We start from the raw sequence: 23,252 nt of genomic DNA on the forward strand, positions 1-23,252 counted from the left end.
TTTTTCCTCCATAGATGACTCTTTTTGTGACTAATTAAACTTTTACTGTATTGACTGAGAAAGTTAATGAAGGTCACTATTTAAAGGGTACCAGGAACAAGGCTGGTCCTTTATCTAGCACATAACTGTCTTGTAATTCATTCTGGTTTGATTGAGGAACTTCTTTAACCCTTTAGAGGAGCAAGTGAACAATTGTTTTGAAATGTGAATGGACCTCCTTTATAGTGTCTGTTAATATTTATAATTCTGTGTGTGGTCCTAAAGGATAAAATACAGACTTCTTTGCCTGACTTTCCACTATCTGGATCCTACATTTCTTTCTAGATTGAATCATTCCTAATATCTTCTTGTATTTTCCTGTTTCTTTATATTAAGCAAGTCTGAAAAGTACTTCTTCTAGATTTTGGCTTGTTGAATTTTTTCTTATTTAATACTCAAGTGCCGTCTCTTCTGATTTCTTCCCTGATACTTCCCCCTAAAAACGACGCTTTCCTCAACAGATAATCAGTTCCTAGAATATTTTTGCCTTTATCACTCTATTTTGACCATGAGATCATGATTATGTATATTTATTTATACACACACACACACACACACACACACACATTCTTTACACAGTGTTTTGACACTTTGCAAAGTGCAAATATTCTAAAATATTATTTCATTTTATCCTCACAACAACCCTTGGAGGTAGGTGCTATTATTATCCCAAAGATCAGGAAAGTGAGACAGACAGAGGTTAAGTGATTTGCCCAGGGTCACACAACTAAGTATATCTGAGGTGGAATTTGAACCCAGATCTCCAGAACTACACCTCCTAGATGTTTTTTGAAAAATTAAAAATGTTTTAACATTGAGCTTCAGTACTTCACTGCTCCAATTTAAACCATCTTTAATTTCTTTTAATCCTTTTAGTTTTCTGGTGGATTAACCCAAATTGATTCTCTTACAACTCACAGAATTCCATTACTCTTTGTATCAATTCACCCTTTCACTTCCTTCACTATAGCTAATTTCTTAACTTTGTGCTTGTCTGCTTTTGAATCATGTTTCATGTTCCAGATGTACTGTTTAGTATGTTTTTTCCTACTGAATCTGTCTTTTTGCTAAATTAGTAGAATTTTCTGTGAATTAGGCTGGAACCTGCCATGTCTAAACACGCCAGCCTTTGTGCTCAGATTGTACTGACTTTCTTTTCAGTTTTACTTGGCCTAAACTTTTTTTTTTCCTTACAAAATTTCTCAAATTCCTTACAAAATATTTGCTTCTTAGTGATCAGAAGTGAAAAGTCCAGGTTTATAGGCACAATTTCTCTTTTTAAATTTTTCACGGTGAAATAACACTGGTTGATAGAATAGGGGAATGGAAGAAAAGAAAGAGGGAGTAATAGTCTTTTTACCTTTATTCATTTTTTTCATATTCCTTGATTTGTCAACTACCATCAGTTCAACTCTGATTATAGCCTGTCATCATTTTAATTTTACTGTTGATAATAGACCCAGTGTCACAGACTCAAAGATTCTTTTGGATTCTCAAGGGGGTTTTGTGTTCCATTTGCCTTTCATATCTGTCAAAAGGCTTCTCCTCTACTTTCTGAGATTTGCCTGAAAAGGGAAGGGGAAAAGAAGGGGGTAGTCAAACTTGCCTGACATTCAAATGCCATAGCAGAGCAACTTTATAGACATCTTGGTTCTATTAAGATTTGAAGGTCAAAGGGCAACCAGGACTGGTCTGGCAGTTTAAAGAACTGGGGTGGAACAAGTTTAATGGCTTACAATTAGACTTCTGCTGCCATCAACCCATTATCCATAATGAGCCTGTTAGTCATTCAGCAGGGAGTTAGTTATCACTCTGGAAAGGTTCTGTGTTCACTTTTTTGAATGTGTTTTATTGTTTGTGGAAAAGACAAACAGACAGCAAGGGTATTTTGGGAGGAAGAACACTGAAGTTGATTTTGTGCCTAATCTAACTCGGGTCAAGCTAGTGATGCAGACTCAGAGAAGCTAGCTTCCTTGCTTCTCCTTGCAGGAAGTATCCTATCTCCTTATTCCGTTAATTTTTACTGGATGCCCCTCGTGCCTGAAACTCTCTTCTTCCTCGTCTTCACCTCTTGCCTTCCATGGATTCTTTTAAGTCTCAACTAAAATCCCATCTTCTGAGACTTAATCTTAATATTAGTGCCTTCTCTTTAAGATTTTCTCCAGTTGATCCTGTCAGTATCTTGTTTATACACAGTCATTTGCATGTTGTCTCCCTCATTAGACTATGAACATCTTGAGAGCAGGAGCTGTCTTCTATCCTCAGCCCATAGCACAGTGCCTAGCAAATGATGGGTGCTTAATAAATGCCTGTAGACTGAAAAATGAAATACTTATGTATCATAAAATACAATGAAATGACATTATTACTAAGGTTAAAATAGTTATCTAGGCAAAATAGCTACATTCCTCTACCTCTGCATTCACAACAGCAACTGGTCACTCTATGTCAAAAAGGTGCCTGAAGGACAGTAAGAATTCTGCTAACACCTCCAACTACACTAGATCTTCTATGCCTCCTGTGAAGGAAGCCACAAAGCCCCCTTCATATCCCTTTAAGTACCAGCCCAGCCTAGATAAAATAAGTGCTATTCCTGTCACACAGTTCTTACTTATTTGGGGCTTGTGACACATATTTATATTTTATTCCTCAGGGATATATAGGAAGCCAAATCAGAGTTAGCACCACTACCAAATCTTCCTTGGCTGCATATCATCTTTTTTAAAATCGCCTTTATTTGGTAGGTTTCTTGTAGTTATTTACCTTTTTTAGATATCACCATCAAAATATCTGCACTAAGAAGCTTCTTCAGAATTTTTACCTTCCAGACTGTCAAATTTTTAGAGTCATCTAAAGACTTGTTACTTTTGTTTGTTGTTTCATTTTGACACAGCAGACATCTCCTAACATTACCCAAACAACTCACAAAATATACTCTCTAAAAACAGTTAAACTAAGTGATTACATATAGATATTAGCTTATACCAGTGACCATGCCCTGAAGGTTATTTTTCTGAGCTTTATATTCTGCGGTTTCACTTTCCTGAATGGTGACTACCTTTCCTGACCTAGTATTTCAGAAAGGCCCTAACCACACTTACTCTCTACTCTCTACTCATTGAATATCTATCTCACCAGCCTTAATAACTAACTTGCCACTATGTAATGTGTGTTCCTTTTCTTTCCTACCTCTATTTTTTATAATCTTAATGAAATCAACTTTGCTGTTTTTCCTGGATGGGATATGTCAGTCTCCTTCTTTGGCTCCACTCTAATTATCCTCTGGAGCTATCCTCTAACTGTCCTTTAGGAACCATAGTACCCCATCCTGGCCACCACTCCCCTATGAGTGTTGTCTTCTCAACCCTCGTGTTAGCTCCCAGAAGGCAGGGACTGTCTTTGTGTGATACATGTTTTTTCATTAATTCATTTATCATCATCAGTCTCTCCCTAAAATTTTAAACTATCAGTTGTCCTTCCCCATCATATATCCACATCAAATTTACCAATCTTACTTTGAAATAAACTATTATTATCTTTATATAAAAGAAATAAATTTTAAAATGAAAATTAACAGTTCTAGGTCATTGACACGATTATGTCCAATTTGTATGACCTAGATATAGTCTGAGTCAATATATTATTTTGTTGGCTTTTTCAGCCATGTACATACATTGCATGCCAATTGTTTTGGATTCTAATAGAGAACATTTATTTAGTGCCTATTATGTGACAAGCGCTGTGCCAAGTGGTTTGTACATATTGTCTCATTTGATCCTCAAGATAACCCTGAGATATAAGATTATTCTAATTAATTAATTAATTCTCATTAATATTTAATGAAATTTAATTTATTATTCTAATATATAAATATAATATATTATAAATAATAAAATTTAATAATTAATTCTCATTAATATTAACATAGGGTTATTCTCTTAATATTCTCATTTTACAGTTGAGGAAACTTGAGCAAGCAGAGGTTAAATGACTTGCTTAGAATTTGAATTCAGGTCTTCCTTGCTCCAGGCCAGGTCCTTTTTTCTCTGCATCATTTAGCTGTGGATTCTATTTCTACAACATGACTCAAGGATGATAGTTTAATCTGTCAGTGTGCTTTTTAGATAGTCTAAACTTTTTAGATAATAAGGATCATGGTGTAGTATACACATGTACATATGTACTATGCAATATTTCACACATTGTAAGAGTTCAATAAAAAACAGTTCAAAATGAAGAGAAAGAAAAACTCATAGATGTCAAGTTACCTGGGTTCTAATTATCCAATAGGATTTTAATTCACCTGGAATGTCTCTGAATTATGCGTAATCCTAAGCCAATATCCTCTCTTTTTTTTTTTGACATTTTTATTTAATTTTATTTTATCTTCAATTCATAATTCTCTCCCTTATTCCTCCCCCCCCCCACCAGTTGACAAAGCTGAAAAAACAAAAACAAAAATCCACTGTATTACGAAAATACCTGGAAAACTAATTCTGGCATTATCTGTATCTGAAAGAAGGAAGGTAAAGGAAAAGAGGCATGCTTCATCATAATTCCTTTGGAATTCTGGTTGATTATTGCATTGATCATTTTTTTTTTTCGCTAGGCAGTGGGGTTAAGTGATTTGCCTAGAGTCACACAGCTAGTGAGTGTTATGTGTCTGAGGCGGGATTTGAACTCAGGTCCTCCTGACTCCAGGGCTGGTGCTTTATCCACTGCGCCACCTAGCTGCCCCTCTAAGTCTTTTGAAGTTAATGATGTTTACAGTGTCATTGTTATATAAATTGTCCTGTTTCTGCTCACTTCACTTTGCTTCATTTCATACAAATCTTCCCAGGTTGTTCTAAAAACCACCTGCTTCTTCAGTTCTTATGACACAATAGTATTCCATTGCTTTATATACCATAAATTTGTTTAGTCATTCACCAATTGATGTGCACTTTTTTGCCAGAATAAAAAGAACTGGCATAAAATTGCTTGTTCATATGAGTCTTTTCCCATTTTCTTTGGTCTTTTTGAGGGTATAGACCTAGTAGTGATGTCTTTAGGTCAAAGACTATGCAGCTTAATGATGTGTTTTGGGGCATAGTTTATTGATTAATTGATTAATAGTTCCAAATTGCTTTCCAGACTGGCTGGAACAGTTCAGAGTTCTACAATGCATTAATATGCCTGTTTTCCCATATCCCCTCCAGCATTTGTCATTTTCTGTTTTTGTCAACATAGCTAATTTGATGGGTGTGAGGTAGTACTTCATAGTTGTTTTAACTTGGATTTCTCTATTTATTAGTGATTTAGAGCATTTTTTTCACATGGCTATTTATAGCTTAAATGTCTTATGAAAACTGCCTATTCATATCCTTTGACCCAATATCAATTGGGGAATGGCTCTTATTCTTATAACTGTGACTGAGACCTTTATCCAAGAAACTTACTGCAAAGACTTTTTTTTCTCATTTCCTGCTTCTTATAATTTTCGATGCATTGTGGGTTTTGTGCAAAATCTTTTAATTTGATATAATTAAAGATTATCATTTTACCTCTTGTGAACGTCTCTATCTCTTCTTTGATTATGAACTCCTCCCCTGTCCACAGATCTGACAGGTAGTTTTTTCCATATTCCTCTAATTTGTTGTTGATATCACCCTTTATATCTAAATCCTGTACCCATTTGGAGTTTACCTTGATTACAGTGTGAGATGTTGGTTTATTCCTAGTTTCTGCCAGACTGCTTTTCAGTTTTCTCAGCATTTTTTGCCAGATAGTGAGTTCTTGCCCCGGTAGTTGTTTATTTTTTTTGGGGGGGGGGTTTATGAAATACTAGATTACTGTGCTAATTTCCTTGTGTATATTGTGTACCTAATCTGTTTCATTGATCAACCTTTCCATTTGTTGCCTAGCACCAAATTGTTTTGATGATTACAGCTTTATAGTAAAGTTTGAAATATGATACTGCTAGAGTCCCTTCTTTTCCATTTTTTTTCATTAATTCCCTTGATATTATTGACCTTTTTTTTTTCCTCCAGGTAAATGTTGGTGTTATTTTTCTGACTCTCTAAAGTCATCCTTTGGTAGTTGATAACTATGGCACTGGATAGGTAAATTAATTTAGATAGCGTTGTCATTTTCATTATATTGGCTTGGCCTACCCATGAGCAATTAATATCTTCCCAATCAATTACATCTTTATTGTATAAATAGTATTTTGTAATTCTGTTCATATAATTCCTGTATACATCTTCACTGTTAAATTCCCTAGTATTTTATATTTTAGTATATATTTATAGCATATATTTAGTATTTTAAACTGAATATAGTTTTTTTTTTTAAATGGAATTTCTCTTTCTGCCTCTTTCTGCTCCATTTTCTTGGTAATATACAGAAATTGATCTTTAAGAGAGAGCTTGTTAGAAGAAAATCTTTAAGATGACATTTTATTCTACCAAATCAGATGATTTTTTAAAGTCAGCAAACAGCTAGCACAACAGGACACTGTGTACCTTTCCAGCCAATCATCTTCCTATAATGATGTGATCTGCTGTATAATATAATATGCAAATTCTTGCCTGTTCCTATTTCATACTTAATCAAAAATATTCTCAAAATATGGGTATATTATTTTTATATAGATTTTGGAGAGATGGGAAAGTAAGCATATTTGTTGTTAGTTACTTTTCTGTGTCATGTTTGGGATATAGGTAGTAATAATATCCCTGACATTTTCCTAAGCATTTGAAGTATCCACCTTTTTTCAGCAGTTTTGGGAATTGATCCCTCAGAGCCCTGAAAGTTGTAGAATATCTCTTGTCAGTATATTCTAACAGTAGTCATCCAGTTCGTGGCTTAGAAAACTTCTGCATGACTATTGTTGAAACATAATTATCTTAACAAAAAACAGAAGCAAATTTCAGCTTGAACAGTGCTTTTTAAAAATCCAGCACTTTCTCAGTTCAGAAACTTAGGCTAGCTTTCTAGTTTTCATAGAGTCAGAATCATCTTCTTAATGATGACTTTAAAAATATTTACTATTAAAGAATATCTTTCATCTATTCATTTTACTTCTGGTCATTTTGCTGGTATCTTCTGTTTTCTTCTTTATTGAGTCTGGCTTTCTTTTTCCTTTTTCAATCTGAATCATAAAAAGCCTTCACAAGCCACAAGGGATCTGTTTCGTAGTATATGAAGATCAACTAAAAGGTCAAGATTCTCAAGAGAAACAGTGAAAAAAAATTAGGGAGTTAAGGTTGGCTAACAGTACCAGAAATGAATGCTGCAGTGCAATAACCATCAAAACAATTTAGTACCGGAAAAAAAATAAGACATGTTGATCAGTGAAACAGATTAGATACACAGTGTACAGAAACAAACATAATAACAGTGTTAAATAAACCCAAAGACCCCAGCTACTGCAATAAGGACTCATTATTTGACAAAAACAGCTGGGAAAACTGGAAAACAGTCTGACCGAAATTAGATTTAGAACATCGTACCCCCATATACCACAATGAATGCTAAATGCATAAGTGACCTAGATATAAAAAATCACATAATAATGAATTTAGAAGAGCAAAGAAAGAAACGCTTTCACCACCATAAGTAAGGGAAAAGTTCATGACCACAGTATAAAAAGAATCACAGAAGATAAAATGGACAATTTCAATTGCATAAAATTGAAAAGGTTTTTCACAAACAAAACTAATACAGTTAAAATTAGAAGGATACAAATAACTGGGGAAAATCTTTGCCGCAAGTTACTCTGAGAAAGGTCTCTTTTCTAAGATTTGTAAGGAGTTAATATACAATTTGTAAGGATTAATATACAATAAACAAGAGTCATTCCACAGTAGATAATCTGTCAAAAAATATGATTATGAAGGTTTCAGAGGAAGAAATCCAAGGTATCAATGACCTTATGAAAAATGCTCCATTACTAATAATTTGAAAAAAGCAAAGTAAAACAACTTAGGGTTCTAACTCCCATGCATCAGATTGGCAAAGATGACAAAAAAAGAAAAATTAAAATTATTGGAAGAGTGCAGGATAAGAGGCACACTGATTCAGTGTTGGTATTGCTGTGAATAGATTCAGCCGTTCTGGAAAGCAGTTTTGCACTGCACAGCAGAAGTCACTAAACTCCATACACTTCAACCTAATGATGACACTACTAGGCCTTTACCTCAAAGAAAGAGGGAAAGGACCTATATGCACAAAAAATTTTTATAACAGCTTTTTCCTGGTAGAAAAGAACTGTAAAATAAAGGGATGCTCATCAACTCAAGAACTGTTAAACTGTAAAATATGAATGAAATAGACTATTATTGTCCCCTTGGAATGATGAAAGAAAAACCAGGGAAGACTTATAAGAAGTAATATAAGTTAAAGTTAGCAGAACCAAGAAAACAATTTATGCAACAATGTTGTAAATACAAAAACTCTGAAAGTCTTAATAACTAATCAGTACAATGACCAACCATGATTCCAAAGGATTGATGACAAATCATGCTACTAGCTACTTTCTGATAGAAGAGAATTAGACACAAAGTGCATAATGAGACATATATTTTTGACGTGCCCACGGTGGAACTTTGTTTTGCTCAGACTATGTGTTATTTGTTACAGGGATTTTATTTTGCTTTAATTGTGGATCAAGGTGGGAGGGAAAGGGGAACTAATGATAGGGCTCCCTTTCTTCCAATAAAAAAGAAAAAAAAGAGGGTCTTTAAGTATTTTTTTAAATGCAGAGAAGATAATGGAAGGAAAGTCAGAAAGAAACACAAATTAGCCAGATAGCTTTGAAAGTTGTTACATGTTGAATTTCTTAAAAGGAACAGTCTCTGTGTGACAGAGATTCAATTTCATGGACAGTCATGGACGGTCCTCTTTTTTGTTCTACTTTGTATATAAAAATGCTCATTTTATTTGATGTTTAAATTCAAAATTAAAAAAAAATACAAAGCATTCAAGTCATTGCCAGATAAAGCCACAAGCTGTAGATTTATTTGCATCAATGAAGGAAAGATTAGCGTTAATACCTCAAGAAGGAATAATATTTTTCTAACTTCTATTTACTTCTGTTTATAATTTGTCTTGTACTTTTTCCATGTGAGTATTGAAGATTACCTGGGACCCTCGTACCATACTGCATCTTTACTCAAGCAGCTGCAGAATGCTTTCACTGAAACGAGTTACGTGGGTAGAGATAAATAAGTAACAGGGTTTATTTTGCCAAAAAATTTAATTTAATTAAACCTTTCAAACCCAGTTATACCTAAAACTATTAGTTTAGGTTCTACATTTCCTACTATAAATGTATTACTTTATTTTCTCAGTTCAGTTATACTCAGAGCTCCAAAGCATTAGTAACTATTATTTATTTCAGGTTATTGATTAAAGACAATAACATCCTTGATATTGAAGGCAAGAGACCCTCTTGTTGGCTTCCCATTAACTTGTTCACCATCTATCATTTTCTTCTCTGTATTTTTTAAAATAATATTTAAGGCTATTAATGCAGGGGTGGGGAAACTGTGTTCTTAATAAAAGGCCCTTAATAAAAGGATTTGTTCTGTAAAACTTGGACTCAGTCAAAAGGCCACACTCAAGGACCTAGAAGGCCACATATGCCCTCCAGGCTGCAGGTTCCCCACCCCTGCCTTAATATCATCAGTGTGTCATCTTTATCTGCTTCTGTGTAGTTCAGTACAAATAAGTTTCTCCACTGTAGACATTCCAGATATTACATTGACCTAGAAAATGTCATTTTGCAGTAACATATTTAATTCATCATAACTAAGACTCTATAATGTTATTTGCCCAAGATGGTAATTTCACATTTATCAATATTATGAGGTTGAGTATGAGACCTAGCAGCAGTAGCTCTTTTGAAAGACAGTCTATTTCCAGTCTATTGCTTACTTTGCATATGTAAACATTATTTCTGGGACGTTAAGTATGTGGTATAATGTGTTTTTGTTAACCAGTTAAGGATGTTAGGAAAGCTTTATATCCTTATTCAGAAATATCAACTTTATTTGAAAGGATGATTTCATTTAAATTCTAACATATGCAATAATCTAAGTGCTGGTAGAAAGGAAAAAATAAAATAAAATAAAGGTCCTGCCTTGAAGATGCTTATAATTTGTGGAGTAAATATGGGAAGAAATAAGACATGTACATAAAAAATAATATGTGTCAGAATAGGTGAACGTAAAAACAATTTAAGGTGTTCTGAGACAGAGAAGTTCCCTTATCTAATTAGTTCTAGAAGGTGCTTAAGGCTTATTTAAGCTTGATGTCAGAAAAAAATTGTAAGAGAGTTGTCCAGAAGTGGAGTTGGCTACGTTAGGAAGTGGTGAATTCCCTCTTATTGGAGGTATTCGAACAGAACCTTAATGACTATTTGATAGTCATGTTATATAAATAAACATTTATATTACACAAATAAATATTATATAAGTGTTCATCAAATAAGTTCTTAGATTTATATTTGGTATTGATTGAACTAGGTAACCACCAAGGTCTCTTCCAGCTCTAATTTTGTAGATAGAGGAAGGTTCTTGAAAGAGGTGGCATTTTAGTTGGGCTTCAGTTGTCTGACGGACGGATAGGATGTTCATGGGGATGGGAAGGAAAAGGCGTTCTATATTTAAGGAGAATCATTCACAAAGATATAAAAATAAGAAAGCAAAGAGCTGTTCCCCAAACTATGAGTACTTTGTTTTACAATGACAAACTGTGTAGACCTAGGGAAAGTATTCTGAGTTATAGATGAAGACAGATTATGGAGCACCTTGAATGCCAGCCTGAGGAATTTGATCTTTATGTGGTAGGCAGTAAAAAACTGTTGAAGTTTTGAGCAGTGAAATGTGGTCTTTTTTATTTCTACACTAGGAAGACTACTTTGGTCACTTAGAAATAAACTTCATACTTCTGTGACTGGTAAGTGCATATGTGTTGGCACACAGAGTCATGGAATATTAAGGCCCAGCACATTCAAGTGACAGTTTTGCAACCATTCCAAATGATAGACTAATTTGGGGGAGAAAAAAATCTTGTGCTGTTCAGCGTATTAATAGCCTCTGTACTTTCTTTTGTAGGCAGGAAGCTCTCCTCGCTGCCATCAGTGAAAAAGATGCCAACATAGCTCTTCTAGAGCTTTCCTCCTCCAAGAAGAAGACCCAAGACGAGGTAGCTGCATTGAAACGTGAGAAGGATCGTCTGGTGCAGCAGTTGAAACAGCAGGTATGATTAAATGAACAGTGGGAACCAAGTTACAAAAGGGCCCTCTAGAGCTATGTCTGCATTTCACTGCAGAATATTTCTTTCCTTCCCTTCTCCCTTCCTTCCTTCCTTCTTTCCTTCCTTCCTTCCTTCCTTCTTTCTTTCCTTCCTTCTCCCTCTTTCCTCTCCTTTGCTTATGGTTTAAAGTGCCATGTATTGTTTTAAATAGTTCATTTGTAATTACATTACATTTCTAATTACATATGCCAAGTTGGCCTTTGTAAGTAAATGAGCTCATCTTTATTACAGATCTCTTTTCTCTGGATCTCATGTGTCCCCAGGTACCTACTTCAGTATATTTTGTGCTACTGCTGGATTAAGAAAAGAAAAAAAAGGTGATGCCTCATCTGTTTACTGTAGAACAGAGACTCTTAACCTGGGATTCATGAACTTCTTTTCAAAAATATTTTGAACTATATTCCAATATAATTGACTTCCTTTGTAAGCCTGTGTATTTTATTTTGTAAATTTTAAAACATTATTCTGAAAAGTAGTCCAAAGGCATCACTTGACTGTCAGAAAAGGTCCAAGACACAAAAAAGATTAGGATTCACATCCAGCAACTTCAGGCATGAAGAGGACTTTATTATAAAAGGATTTGTGGATTAAGTAGATCCTGGAATGGTACAGGATTGGACAGTATTTAGCCCAACTTTAACATCATCCCTTCCAAAATTTTGGGCCCAGTGTTTGTCTAAAACCTTCTACCTGCAAACATCAAAGAGCCAAAAGATAACTCTTTTTAAAGGACAGAAGCAGACCTGAGATCTTTGGCCATTCTCCTACCACCACTTTGTACTCTGTACTCTTCTCTATCATTTTCCTTTACCATCTTCTAATTGCATTACTTTTTTTCTTGTTGGCTGTGTCATTCCACTTGAAGCAATTCGACAGAGCCAGAAAGCTTTTTCCAGAGGAGTTTTTTCTTCTTCCATTGTGGGTGGGGGGTACCAGTGATCAAATAGTTGTGTTTTTCAGTTTAATATTTAACATTAAATAAATATGGAATATTTGCATTATAAATTTTATTTGCATTATAATTTGCATTATAAATTTATTTTTCTATTTTGCAGATCAATGTTAAATGTGCTTAAAAGTTTACTTCATAATTTTATAACTTATGCCCAAAAGAGTCCCCAAAGATGTCCGTTTTCCACAAAATGACATATACAACACATAGGATTCATTTAAGTACATGGAAAATTTCAATATCATAAGATTGTCTGTAGCAAGAAGTAGAATTATCTGATTTTAGGATAATTGTGAAATAAACATCAGGCCTATTTCTTTTGCCATGTATTTCCATTAGCTTTTTTTTTCTTCCCATTAGCTTTTAGGGGGCAGTTTAAACTGTCATTAAAAAAGTACGTTATAAGAATGTTGCATATGCTTCCTGTTTTTATCTATTTTGCTTCCCTATTTTTCTTTGCTAAAAAGGAAGATTCTCATTTGTGAGGGGAGGCAATATCAAGTAACATAAAGTGACTGGGGTACAAAGAACAAAAGACATAATAAAGCAAAAAAAAAGATGACTAGAAAAGGAAGTTGCTCTCATGAAATAAGAGCAAGGCATAACAGATGAACTACCCTTGTATGTAATGTCAAACCACCAGTCAACAAGCATTTATTAATCACCTACTGTGTACTAGACATTGTGCCGAAGAAATACCAACGACAGTCCCTGAGGGAAAGTACTGCCATTAAGGAAGATCAAGAAAGGTTTCTTGTAGAAGATGGGATTTTAGCAAGACAGGGTAGAGATGAAGAAGTAGAACATTCTAGGCATGAGGAACAGCCAATGAAAATACCCAAGGTTGGGAGGTGGAGTATCTTATATAAAGAGCTGCAAGGAGGTCCCTGTCAAAATATTGTGGAGTACATGGGGGTTAGTAAATTGTAACAAAACTGGAAAGGTAGGATTGGGCCATTTAAGTGACAAACAGGATATTTAATATTTGGTACTGGTGGTGGTAAGAAGACAAGAGAATTTATTGATTGGGACTGGTGTACAATGATCAGCTCTGTGGTTTAGGAAGATCACTTTGACAGGTGATTGGAGGGTGGACCAGGATGGAGAGAGACCTGAAGCAGAGAGACTTAATATCAGGCTATTAGGGTAGTCTAGGCATGAAAAGATGAGGCCCTGCATCTAAGAGGCGACAGTATCAGAGGAGTGAAAAGCGATGTCTTAGATGTGTGATGAAAGTAAAACCAATGGGAATTGAAAACAGATTGGATATGGGGAGTGAGAGGGTAAAGAGTCAAGGATGACTGATAGGTCGAGAACCTGAGTTAGTGGAAGGTGGTGTCCTTGAGAGTAATAGAGAAGTTTGAAAGAAGGAAGGATTTCTAGAGGAACTTATGTAGTTGGACAGGAAACAAATCAATTTACCCACAAAATTCTAAATTTAATTATATGGTAATTGTCAATGAATTCCAAATTCATATATACCTACTATATGGAAACATCCCAAAAATCCTCCAATATTGTCCATTTAAGGATGAAGATGGAGCATTTCTGAGGAAAACTGTAATGATTCCTCCAGATTGTGCTTTTTTTCTCTCTCTTGTGCATGGTTTCACAATCCTACCCACTCACAATACATCTGGGTTTATATGAGAGCAAAGGAAAGTGAGTTCTGCCAAAGACATTTTGGTTCTTTAATTTCTCTAAGAGCATGTATTTAAAGCTTGGATGAGGGAGAGGCCTTTTGGAAAGAGGATATGGCATCAATGTTGTTTTAATTTAAAGCTTCTAGACTTGAATTGCAAGAATGTGCCTCAATCTAGAGACCATTTTCTTACAGAATCCTAACACAGAATTAACTTGGAGTAGGCTTTCCAGTAAATGGAACAGCTGAATCTCGATTGGTTGTTGGCATTCACGTGGGGCCATTGCCATCATGAGATGGAGGTGGGGAAGGGTTTTAAAAAGTGGGAGTCATTATCTAATGTGGTCCCAATTTACTCCTTCCCCTCCCCCCCACCAGGGTAGTTTGTCTCTCTGACTCATTCATGGCAAAGCAGTCATTGGGGAGGCTTTTTCAGAGAGAGGGAGGGCCAATACAAGAAAACAAAGCTAAAGGTTGTCTAACAAAGTCCAGATGTGCTGTGGTGTGTGCCAGCCAGTATGTTCAGATTATAAGTCATGGCCTGCTGTGCTTGTCAAGCCAGCACCAGCAGTGGAATTAAGTAAAGCTAGAGAGAATTCTTTCTGGCATTAATGTAATCTATTCAGTGACATACTTTTACAAGGTGATCTCTTTCTGTTTATTTTTTCCCTTTTCAAATAAAGATTTTTATAATTTTCATATAGTTATTGCTACAGTTTGAAAGTCTTGTTTTTTAATCAAGTTGCAAAAAAAAAATTTTTTTTTGTTAAAAGGTGGGTTAAAGTTTCTTAGTTAAAATTTCAGAGACTACAGAGCTCAATGCTAAAAAGGTTCCCTTTTATTTCATTTTACTTTTAAAAATGTTTTGAAATTGGCTTTGGATTTAACATCAGTTATTTGTGGTTATATCCTGACTCCTGCCTGGTGAGCCTTCCATTCCAACAAAGAGTCAGAGGATCTGGGTTCTGTGTGCTGTCCCTGTCATTTAATATCTCTGTGACTTCGGGCAAGTGACTTATCCTCATTGGGACATAGTTTGCTTGAATGTAAAAATGAAGCGTTAGGCTAGATGACCTCTAAGGTGCCTTTCTGCTCTAAAATCTGGGATTTTTATAAGAAAAAGGTCAAATGACCAAAAAGATGGAAGACTAAGTGACCTTTTCTGTGATTCTCATGACCTCTCAAAATGCTGTAAAACTAATAAACAAGAGGTAAAATAATTGTAGCTTTTCCCACAGACTTAGATATCAAGAACCCTTCAGAAATAACAGCCTGATGAATTAACAGCAGAGAAGGCCAATCCTCATCATGCCTACCCAGCACCCTCTTCACCTCTGGCCCCTAGATTCTGGCAAGGCTGCACAACAAGGACCCATGGGGTTGTGCTATTTAGCACAATTATATTTAGCAATTCTCTCCCTGCTGATACAGTCTCTGCCAGCACACACTGGCCCTGCCCTCACGACACTGTTCTGTGATAGTAAACAATAAAACTCAATTCCTTGCCCCACCCCTCCTCCTGCACCTGGTTTAGAGGAAGTAAAGGTATAGGAAAGCGGAAGTATTCTCTGGGGCAGCAGCTGCACTGCTCAGTCAGAGAATTTAAGATGGAGTGTATTGGGGCAGGGCATCAGTGTGTGTGTGTGTGTGTGTGTGTGTGTGTGTGTGTGTGTGTATGAGTGTATGGGCAGAAGAGAGGATGTGAGGGTAGTAGGGCTCCACCAGGACTGAAGGACTAGGGTCTGTCATCCAGTGGGGCCTAGTACTATCACTGGAGACAGGGACCATGGCTGACAAAAAGTGAATCCCCACTGTGAGAGGAGGCTGAGACAGTTTTGAGATCCAGCCCTTGGAGGACTCCACCATCAAATGGGGAGGAGTCAGAAAGTGAGCAATAGGAGATTGAAAGGAAAAAAATGACTGAAATTTCTAAGACCTCGGGAAGAAAAAAAAGTAAGTTTTCATTTATTTTTTTTAATTTTTAGGCAGTTAGGGTTAGTAAGTGTCAAGTGTTTGGTCTGAGGCCAGATTTGAACTCAGGTCCTCCTGACTTCAAGGCCAGTATTCTATCCACTGTGCCACCTAGCTTCCCCCCCAAAAAAATAAGTTAAAAACCTTGGGTACAAGTAGATAAATAACAGGGAAGACATTAATAAGAGAAGGGAAGGTGCCATTGACATTTTAATAAGTCCAAACATCTCTGTATAAATATTGCAAGAAAAATGGAAATGAAGCAATACCTAAGGATGTAGAAGATCCTGTGCATTTCCAAAAGAGCATGGTATCTAAGCAGGATATTTCCATTTGGTTCAAGAGAGAAACAAGAATTGTGAGAGTGGAATTTATGACCTGCCCGCAAGAAGTTGGCAGAATAGAAAAACTTGATAGTCTCCAAAGAAACAAAAGAGAAAAAAAAACTGATTGGAAATGCAAATACACAAAAGTGAAGGACGTTCTGAAAGAAGAGAAGCAAAAAACTATAACATTAAAAGAACAAATAATCTGTATACAAGAAAAACTTATTGACATTAAATTAAGGGTGCATAGAGACAACTTAAAGATACATCTTCCAGAAAAAAAGTAAAAACAAACTAACAAACAAAAAAACAACCTTGACTTGTATAATGCATAAAATAATATAAGAAAACAACCGAGAGCTTAAGAACACAGAAAACAAAGTATCAATTAAAAGAATTCAAAGTTCTCTTCCAGAGGATAAAAAAATATTAAAAACCTATACTGCTAACTCCAAAACACATATTCGTTAATGTTAACAATTTGAATGCCTAAGAACAAGTTCTGTAAGTGACCAGGAGAAATACCTTCAAATATAAAGGAAAGGAATTCAAATGGCACAGTGCTAATCTGTACCCAACAGAAACCACATAAGGCAATGGAATAATGTGTTTAGAGAAGCAAAGGAACTTAAGATACAGCCCAGAGTAACATAAACTTGAGTGGAAACATCAATCATCCTGAATAATTGAGCCTAAACATCAATTTAAAAATATGATTGATCAATAAAGGATAATCATTTGAAGGATTTTTAAAATAAAGAAAACCCCAGATATGAACAAATTATTTGCAAGCAGCTTAGGTAACAAGATTGATAAACCATACAATAACCAAAGAAAGCACAAGTAATAAATCCCCCTCTTCCAAGAAAAGGGGGGGGGGAACAGAAAGAGAAAAATACCTATGGGGTTAAAAATAACACCAGGAACGATTAAGAGCTTTCTTCCTAAAAGTACATAAGGAGAAAAGGGTGAAAGTGGAACATAAGTGGAACAAATGGTTGGAGTAAGAGACCTGAAATTTCATGAACTAAAACTCACCACACTGCATCATCTACAAGTGAATCGGTATTTCTTTGTGGGTCTAAAGAGCAGAATGTGTAAATGTATAAAAAGGAGAGGGAAGGAAGAAGATAGAACAGTTATATGATGTACTTTAATCAAGTCAGTGGTAAAAAATGAGGGGAAAATGACTCCTGTGGTCTCTTAGGGCTATATGTGGGAGGATAGGTGAGGTGGCAGAGAGAAGGATCATAGCTAAGAGAAAAAGGTGGAAATCTCAATTCACTGGTGGTAGGGAGTACTGTTGAAGTACACTTTTGGGGGATGGGGCTGGGGAAGAAAATATTCTGTAAGTGGGACAGAGGGATTTTAAATTAATATATAATCTATAGGAATTTGATCTCTACCTGTTTCTGTGGACAGCATCCTGACTCAGGAGAAAGGTAATCAGAACTCATGGGGACTGCTAATAATCAGAAAGGTGGTAAGGCATGGACTGGGAGTAGAGATTCATAGCAAATGGTGGTTTGGGGGTGGGGAGAGGAAAAGGGTAGTGATGAATAACACATTCTGGCACACAGGAGGATGCAGAAATTTTTCTAAAATCTAGCAGACAAAAGTTGAAGGGGAGGAGAAGAAAAGGGATTTTACTTTACTTAAATGAGGATAAAAGGGGAAGAATTACATATTTAAATAAAGGAAATAACACTGAATTAGTATATTAAGTAAAATTCAAAATTAGTATAAGAGGTGACAGATGGGGAAAGGAGTTCAGGGTGAGGAGAATTCAGTCTGTGGGAACGGAGTTCCCTTAAGGTAGATTAAGCAAAAAAAGAAGAAGAAGAAGAAGAAGAAGAGGAAGAAGAGATAACAAGCTATCTTTGCAGAGGAAAAAGATAAAAAAGTCTTAATTTAGAAAGAAAACAATGTTAGAGACAAATGTAGGAAAACATAACCTTAACTTTTATAACTTTAAATGTGAATGGGTTAAAAAATCCAATGAAATGAAAAAAGTGACAGATTGGATTTAAACAAACAAACAAACAAAACCCTACAATCTGTTACTTCCAGGAAATACACTTTTACAAAAAACAACTCTACACAAAGTAAAAATCAGGGACTGGAACAAAATTTAATTTGCATCAGGTGAATCTGTAAAAGCAGAAGTTGCTATTATGCTATCTGATAAAGCAAAAACAAAAATTAACAACATAAAAAAATAAACAAAAACTACATTTGCTGAAAGGACCATAGATATAACAATATTGAACTTCTATGTGCCAAATACCTTAGTATCTAAATTCATGAAGGACAAAATAGCTGAATTTTGAGAAGATTTAGAGAATAATGCAACAGTAGTAGACTTTAATGCCCCTCTTCCAGTTTTCAACAAACGTAATAGAAAGCCAGCAAAAGGGAAAATGTAGAATTGAACAAATTGCTGCAGAAAATAGAGCTAAAAGATTTAAAATATCTTCTAAATGGGACTGCTGCCAAATAAGCATATTTCTCAAAACCACAAAGAACCTTTATAAAAATTGACTGTTTATTAGAGTACAGAGATATTACAAACAAATGTAAAGAAGTCAGACCTTAATGCAATGAAAATATTAATCAGTTCAGGGACCACAAGCAAAAGACACAGACCTACTTGTAGACTTAACAGCAGAATCCTAAGTAATGAGTGGATCAAAGAACAAACCATAGAAACAGGGAGAGATTATGTAAAAGAAAATGATAAGGATGAAATGACATGCCAGAATTTCTGGGATGCAGGTAATACAATCCTTGGGAGAAATTTAGAACCCTAAAACATACTTAAAATAAAAATGACAAGGATTGATTAACTGAACATGAAAGTAAATAAGCCTGACATAAGCAAAAAAGAGATGTTAAAAATTGGAGAAACAAATTAGATACCAAAAAAACTGTAGAAGTGGTAAAAAATTAAAAGCTAGCTCATTGAAAAGACTAACAAAATGAATCAACCTTTAGCCAACCTGAATAAAAAGAAGAGTTTTAAAAATCAAATCAATAATATAGCAAATAAGGGGAAATTGCAACAAAATCAGAAGAAATAAAAATTAGCAAAATCTGCTAGTTCTGAAGAGACGATTATATGCCAACAAGACTGAGAATGCAAAAAATATATATATATAGATGGCTTCAAAAATATAACACAAGGGCGAGTAGAGGTCTTAAATAATCCAATCTCAGAAAAGACGTAGCCTTAAAGGAGCTTTCAGGGCAAGGAGGTTGGGATTCCTGATCATGATGGAGAATTTGATGAAAAGTTTTTAAAAATTGATCCCAATACTACACAAATTATTCTCTAGAATTAAGAGAGTATATACTAAATTCATTTTTATAAGACAAACATATAAATGTTATAATATAAATAAAATAACATATAAATATTATTATAAATAATATGATTTAAATTAAATTTAAATATAATTTAATTTAATTATAATATAATTATATAAATTAATATATAATATATTATTAGTTATATAATTATAAATAATATATCATACATTATATATAATAAAGTTATATAATAATAATTAATATTATTATATTAGTCCTAATATAAAATAAAGCAATGGAGACCTTATATTATTAATTTGGTTTTGAAATTGTAAATAAAATCTTGTCCAAAAAAAACCACAACAATTCATCCAAGAAATCATCCATTATGACCAAGTTGCATTTATACCAGAGATATGAAGATTGTTTGACATTAGGAAATCAACATAATTAATCATATTCAAAGCCAGAACTTTCCTGCCCCACATGTTTATCTCCATAATTGAAGAAAAAGTCCTTGACAAACTAAAACTTTCATGTCAAAAATAAAATCTGCAAAGTATAGGCAAAGCATACAAGGACTTTTAAAAAATATCTGTCCAAAACCGAAAGCAATCATTATATACACTGGGATGTAATAGAACCTTTCCCAACAAGTACAAGGGTACAGTAAGGATACCTATTCCCCTTGCTATTATTTCATATTCTAGAAATGTTGGCAGTAGCCTTAAAATAAGAAAGAAATTAAAAGTATAACTATTTGTAAAAAGGAGATAAAACTATTCTTATTTGCTAACGATATGATGGTTTATTTACAACAACAAATTGTAATAACAACAGCAACAAAATATGAGAGATAAAAATAAAAAGGGACATCTCATTCCAAATGTTTCTGATATATGGGAAGCAATTTACCAGAGCACATAAGATACTTATATAGGTTCAATTACAAAGTGTTCCCTAAGAAATACAGAACAACTTAAATAGCTGGAGGAATAGGTCAGTACTAGGACATGCCAATACAATAAAAATGACAATATGACCAAAGTTAAATTACACGTTTAATACTTCACCAATCAATGGTGAATCAAACTACTGAAAGAATATTTTACAGAATTCAATAAAATGATAAGTTCATTCGGCAAAACAAAAGATCTAGAACATCAAGGGAAATAATGAAAAAAGGTAAGGATGAATAGGGAATAGCACATTCAGAGGAATAACACTTCACACTATATTATAAAGTAGCAATCATCAAAACCATTTGACGGTTTAAAAATAGAGAAGTAGATCAGTGGTACAGACTAGGCACATAATGTAACTCAGTAACCTAATGTTTGATAAAACAGAAAACAAATTACTTAGGAAAAAAATTCCTGTTTGAAAAAAAAGTGTTGGGAAAAGTGGAAAATAGTCTGGCAGACATTAGGCCAACACTTTATGCCATATTTTATAATAAATTCAAAATGAATTTATTTTTATATGACCTTAATATTAAAGATCAATACATTAGAAAAATTAGACAAAAAGTACATCACATACCTTTCAAAGTTGTGGGTAGGAGATGTATACTTTACCAAATAAGAGATTCAGGCAATTACAAAAGATAAAACTCGACTTTGAAATTGCAAAACTTATGCACAAATAAAATGAATACACCTAGGATAAGAAGGAGAAGAGTTAAATGGGGGCAAAAACCTTTGTATTAGATTTCTCAGAAAGGGCTAACAGATGTATATATAGAAGACCAAAAGCCACTCCCCAAAAGATAAGTGGTCAAACATATGAACAAACAATGAAGCAAGTCACATGAATTTTGGGGGTTCCCAGGGCATATACAAGTTACATTTACACTGTACTGTAGTCTGTTAAGTGTGCAATAATACTATATCTTTAAAAAAAACAACATGCATATGTTAATTTAAAAATACTTTATTGTTAAAAATGCTAACCATTATCTGAACCTTTAGTGAATCATAATCTTTACCTCTACCCTGCTGGTAGAGGGTCTTGCCTCTATGTTGATGGCTGCTGACCAATCAGGGTGGCGGTTGCTAAAGGTTGGGATGGCTGTGGCAATTTCTTAAAATGAGACAATAATGAAGTTTGCCCCATCGATTGACTCTTTCCTTCACTTGATCACTTAGAGGCCATTGTAGGGTTATTAATTGGCTTGATTTCGATATTGTTGTGGGAATAGGGAGGCCTGAAGAGAGGGACAGAGATGGGGGAATGGCCAATCAGTGGAACAATCAGAACATACATAACATTTATAAGTTTACCATCTTATATGGGTGCAGTTCATGGTTCTCCAAAATAATTACAATAGTAATATCAAAGATCACAGACGATAGATCCCCATAACAGATATAATAATAATGAAAAAGTCTGAAATGTTGTGAGAATTTACCACAGTGTGACACAGAGACATGTTTCCAACAGCACATGCTGTATCTTTGAAGTGCAATTTTATTGTGCAATAAAACAAAGCACAATAAAATGAGGTATGCCTATATTGATTAGTTTTGTTGATTTTCTTTGGTCTTTTTCCTTTTTTTCTTTCAAAACCATTATTTGTTATATTAAATCTAGACTGAAAGGGAGAAAAAGTGAAAGTTAAGCAAAACCAGCCAACACCCAGGATCAAACAACAGTTCCTCCAGCATCCTATAACATGGAACAAGTTCAGAGACATGCTTAATACATGTAGGGAGTAATGTTTGGCCCATTACATTCTTACTCTGAATGTAAACTTTTATCTATACTTACTCATTTTAGTTTTAAAATGTATAGTAATGTTAATTTTTTTAAAAGTATGGCTTTTGTCACTGTCTTCTGTGGAAGACCCTGTACTCGGAGGTATAGCACTAGTATTAATTTATGCCAGGTAAAACCAACTCCTCATTAGGTAAACCTCTAGTGGAGGAAGAAAGAGTAATTGCCACCTTGGAAAGGTTAAGTGGAGATCAGAAAGTCAGATTAAATTGATACCATTTTATCTGTGGTATACCAAGATTTAAGAGGCTAAGGCAAGCATGAAGACCAGTTATTTCAGCAGGATTCCAGGACATAGAAGAACATACTATATTAACATTCAGGGATTGTCAAAAGTATGTCATTTGTCAACTTGATTAGGTCTTTTTATTTTGACTGTTTATGTCATCTGCTTCTACCTGGCATTGATGTGTCAAATGTAGCCCTGGATTAGATCCACAATACCTCTCTTAACTCATTTTGCACTATTTAGTATTGAGCTTATTCATCTCTTTTTCTGTATTTTTAATGGTAGTTATGTAACTATCGTGTCCCTAATCACACAGATTAATTAGTTTTAAAGACAGAGTAACACTGAAGTTGCAAAACCATGGTATCAGTTGACCTCTGGGGTGCCAGAGTTGGTAGTAGATACTTTATCCCCTGTTAGGCTTTATACATAAGCTTGCCTTTAGAGATCTACTATTTACTATAAATGATTCCAGTGATTTGTTTTGCTGGACTGTACTTATTTCTGGACTGTTATTTCTTTCTGGGGGAGGGAAAGAGTCATTGGGTAGTAACAGTACTTTTTTTTTTTTAAACACATCAGTAAAACGCTTAAAAGCAGCAAAAGAAATGCTGCCATCAAAACGACTTCCTAGACATCGTTGTGATTGATTTACAATCTTTAGCCCATGTCAACTTTTCTGATTCAGGATAATTCTGTGACTGCGGA

The 23,252-nt window shown here is 34.6% G+C and overlaps 1 protein-coding gene across 7 annotated transcripts in view; it reads left to right on the forward strand.

Annotated features, from left to right (window-relative positions):
- Positions 1 to 23,252, forward strand: part of ERC1 (ELKS/RAB6-interacting/CAST family member 1) — a 370,818-nt gene that overhangs the window by 258,725 nt on the left and 88,841 nt on the right. For all 7 annotated transcript variants that reach the window (XM_027857322.1, XM_027857320.1, XM_027857325.1 and 4 more), the window contains one exon: positions 11,139 to 11,283. In XM_027857322.1, the coding sequence (XP_027713123.1) occupies positions 11,139 to 11,283 (145 nt within the window). The remainder of the gene's footprint in view (positions 1 to 11,138; positions 11,284 to 23,252) is intronic.

Source organism: Vombatus ursinus, unplaced genomic scaffold, assembly GCF_900497805.2.
Source record: "Vombatus ursinus unplaced genomic scaffold, bare-nosed wombat genome assembly UNPS02012082.1, whole genome shotgun sequence".
Taxonomy (NCBI): domain Eukaryota; kingdom Metazoa; phylum Chordata; class Mammalia; order Diprotodontia; family Vombatidae; genus Vombatus; species Vombatus ursinus.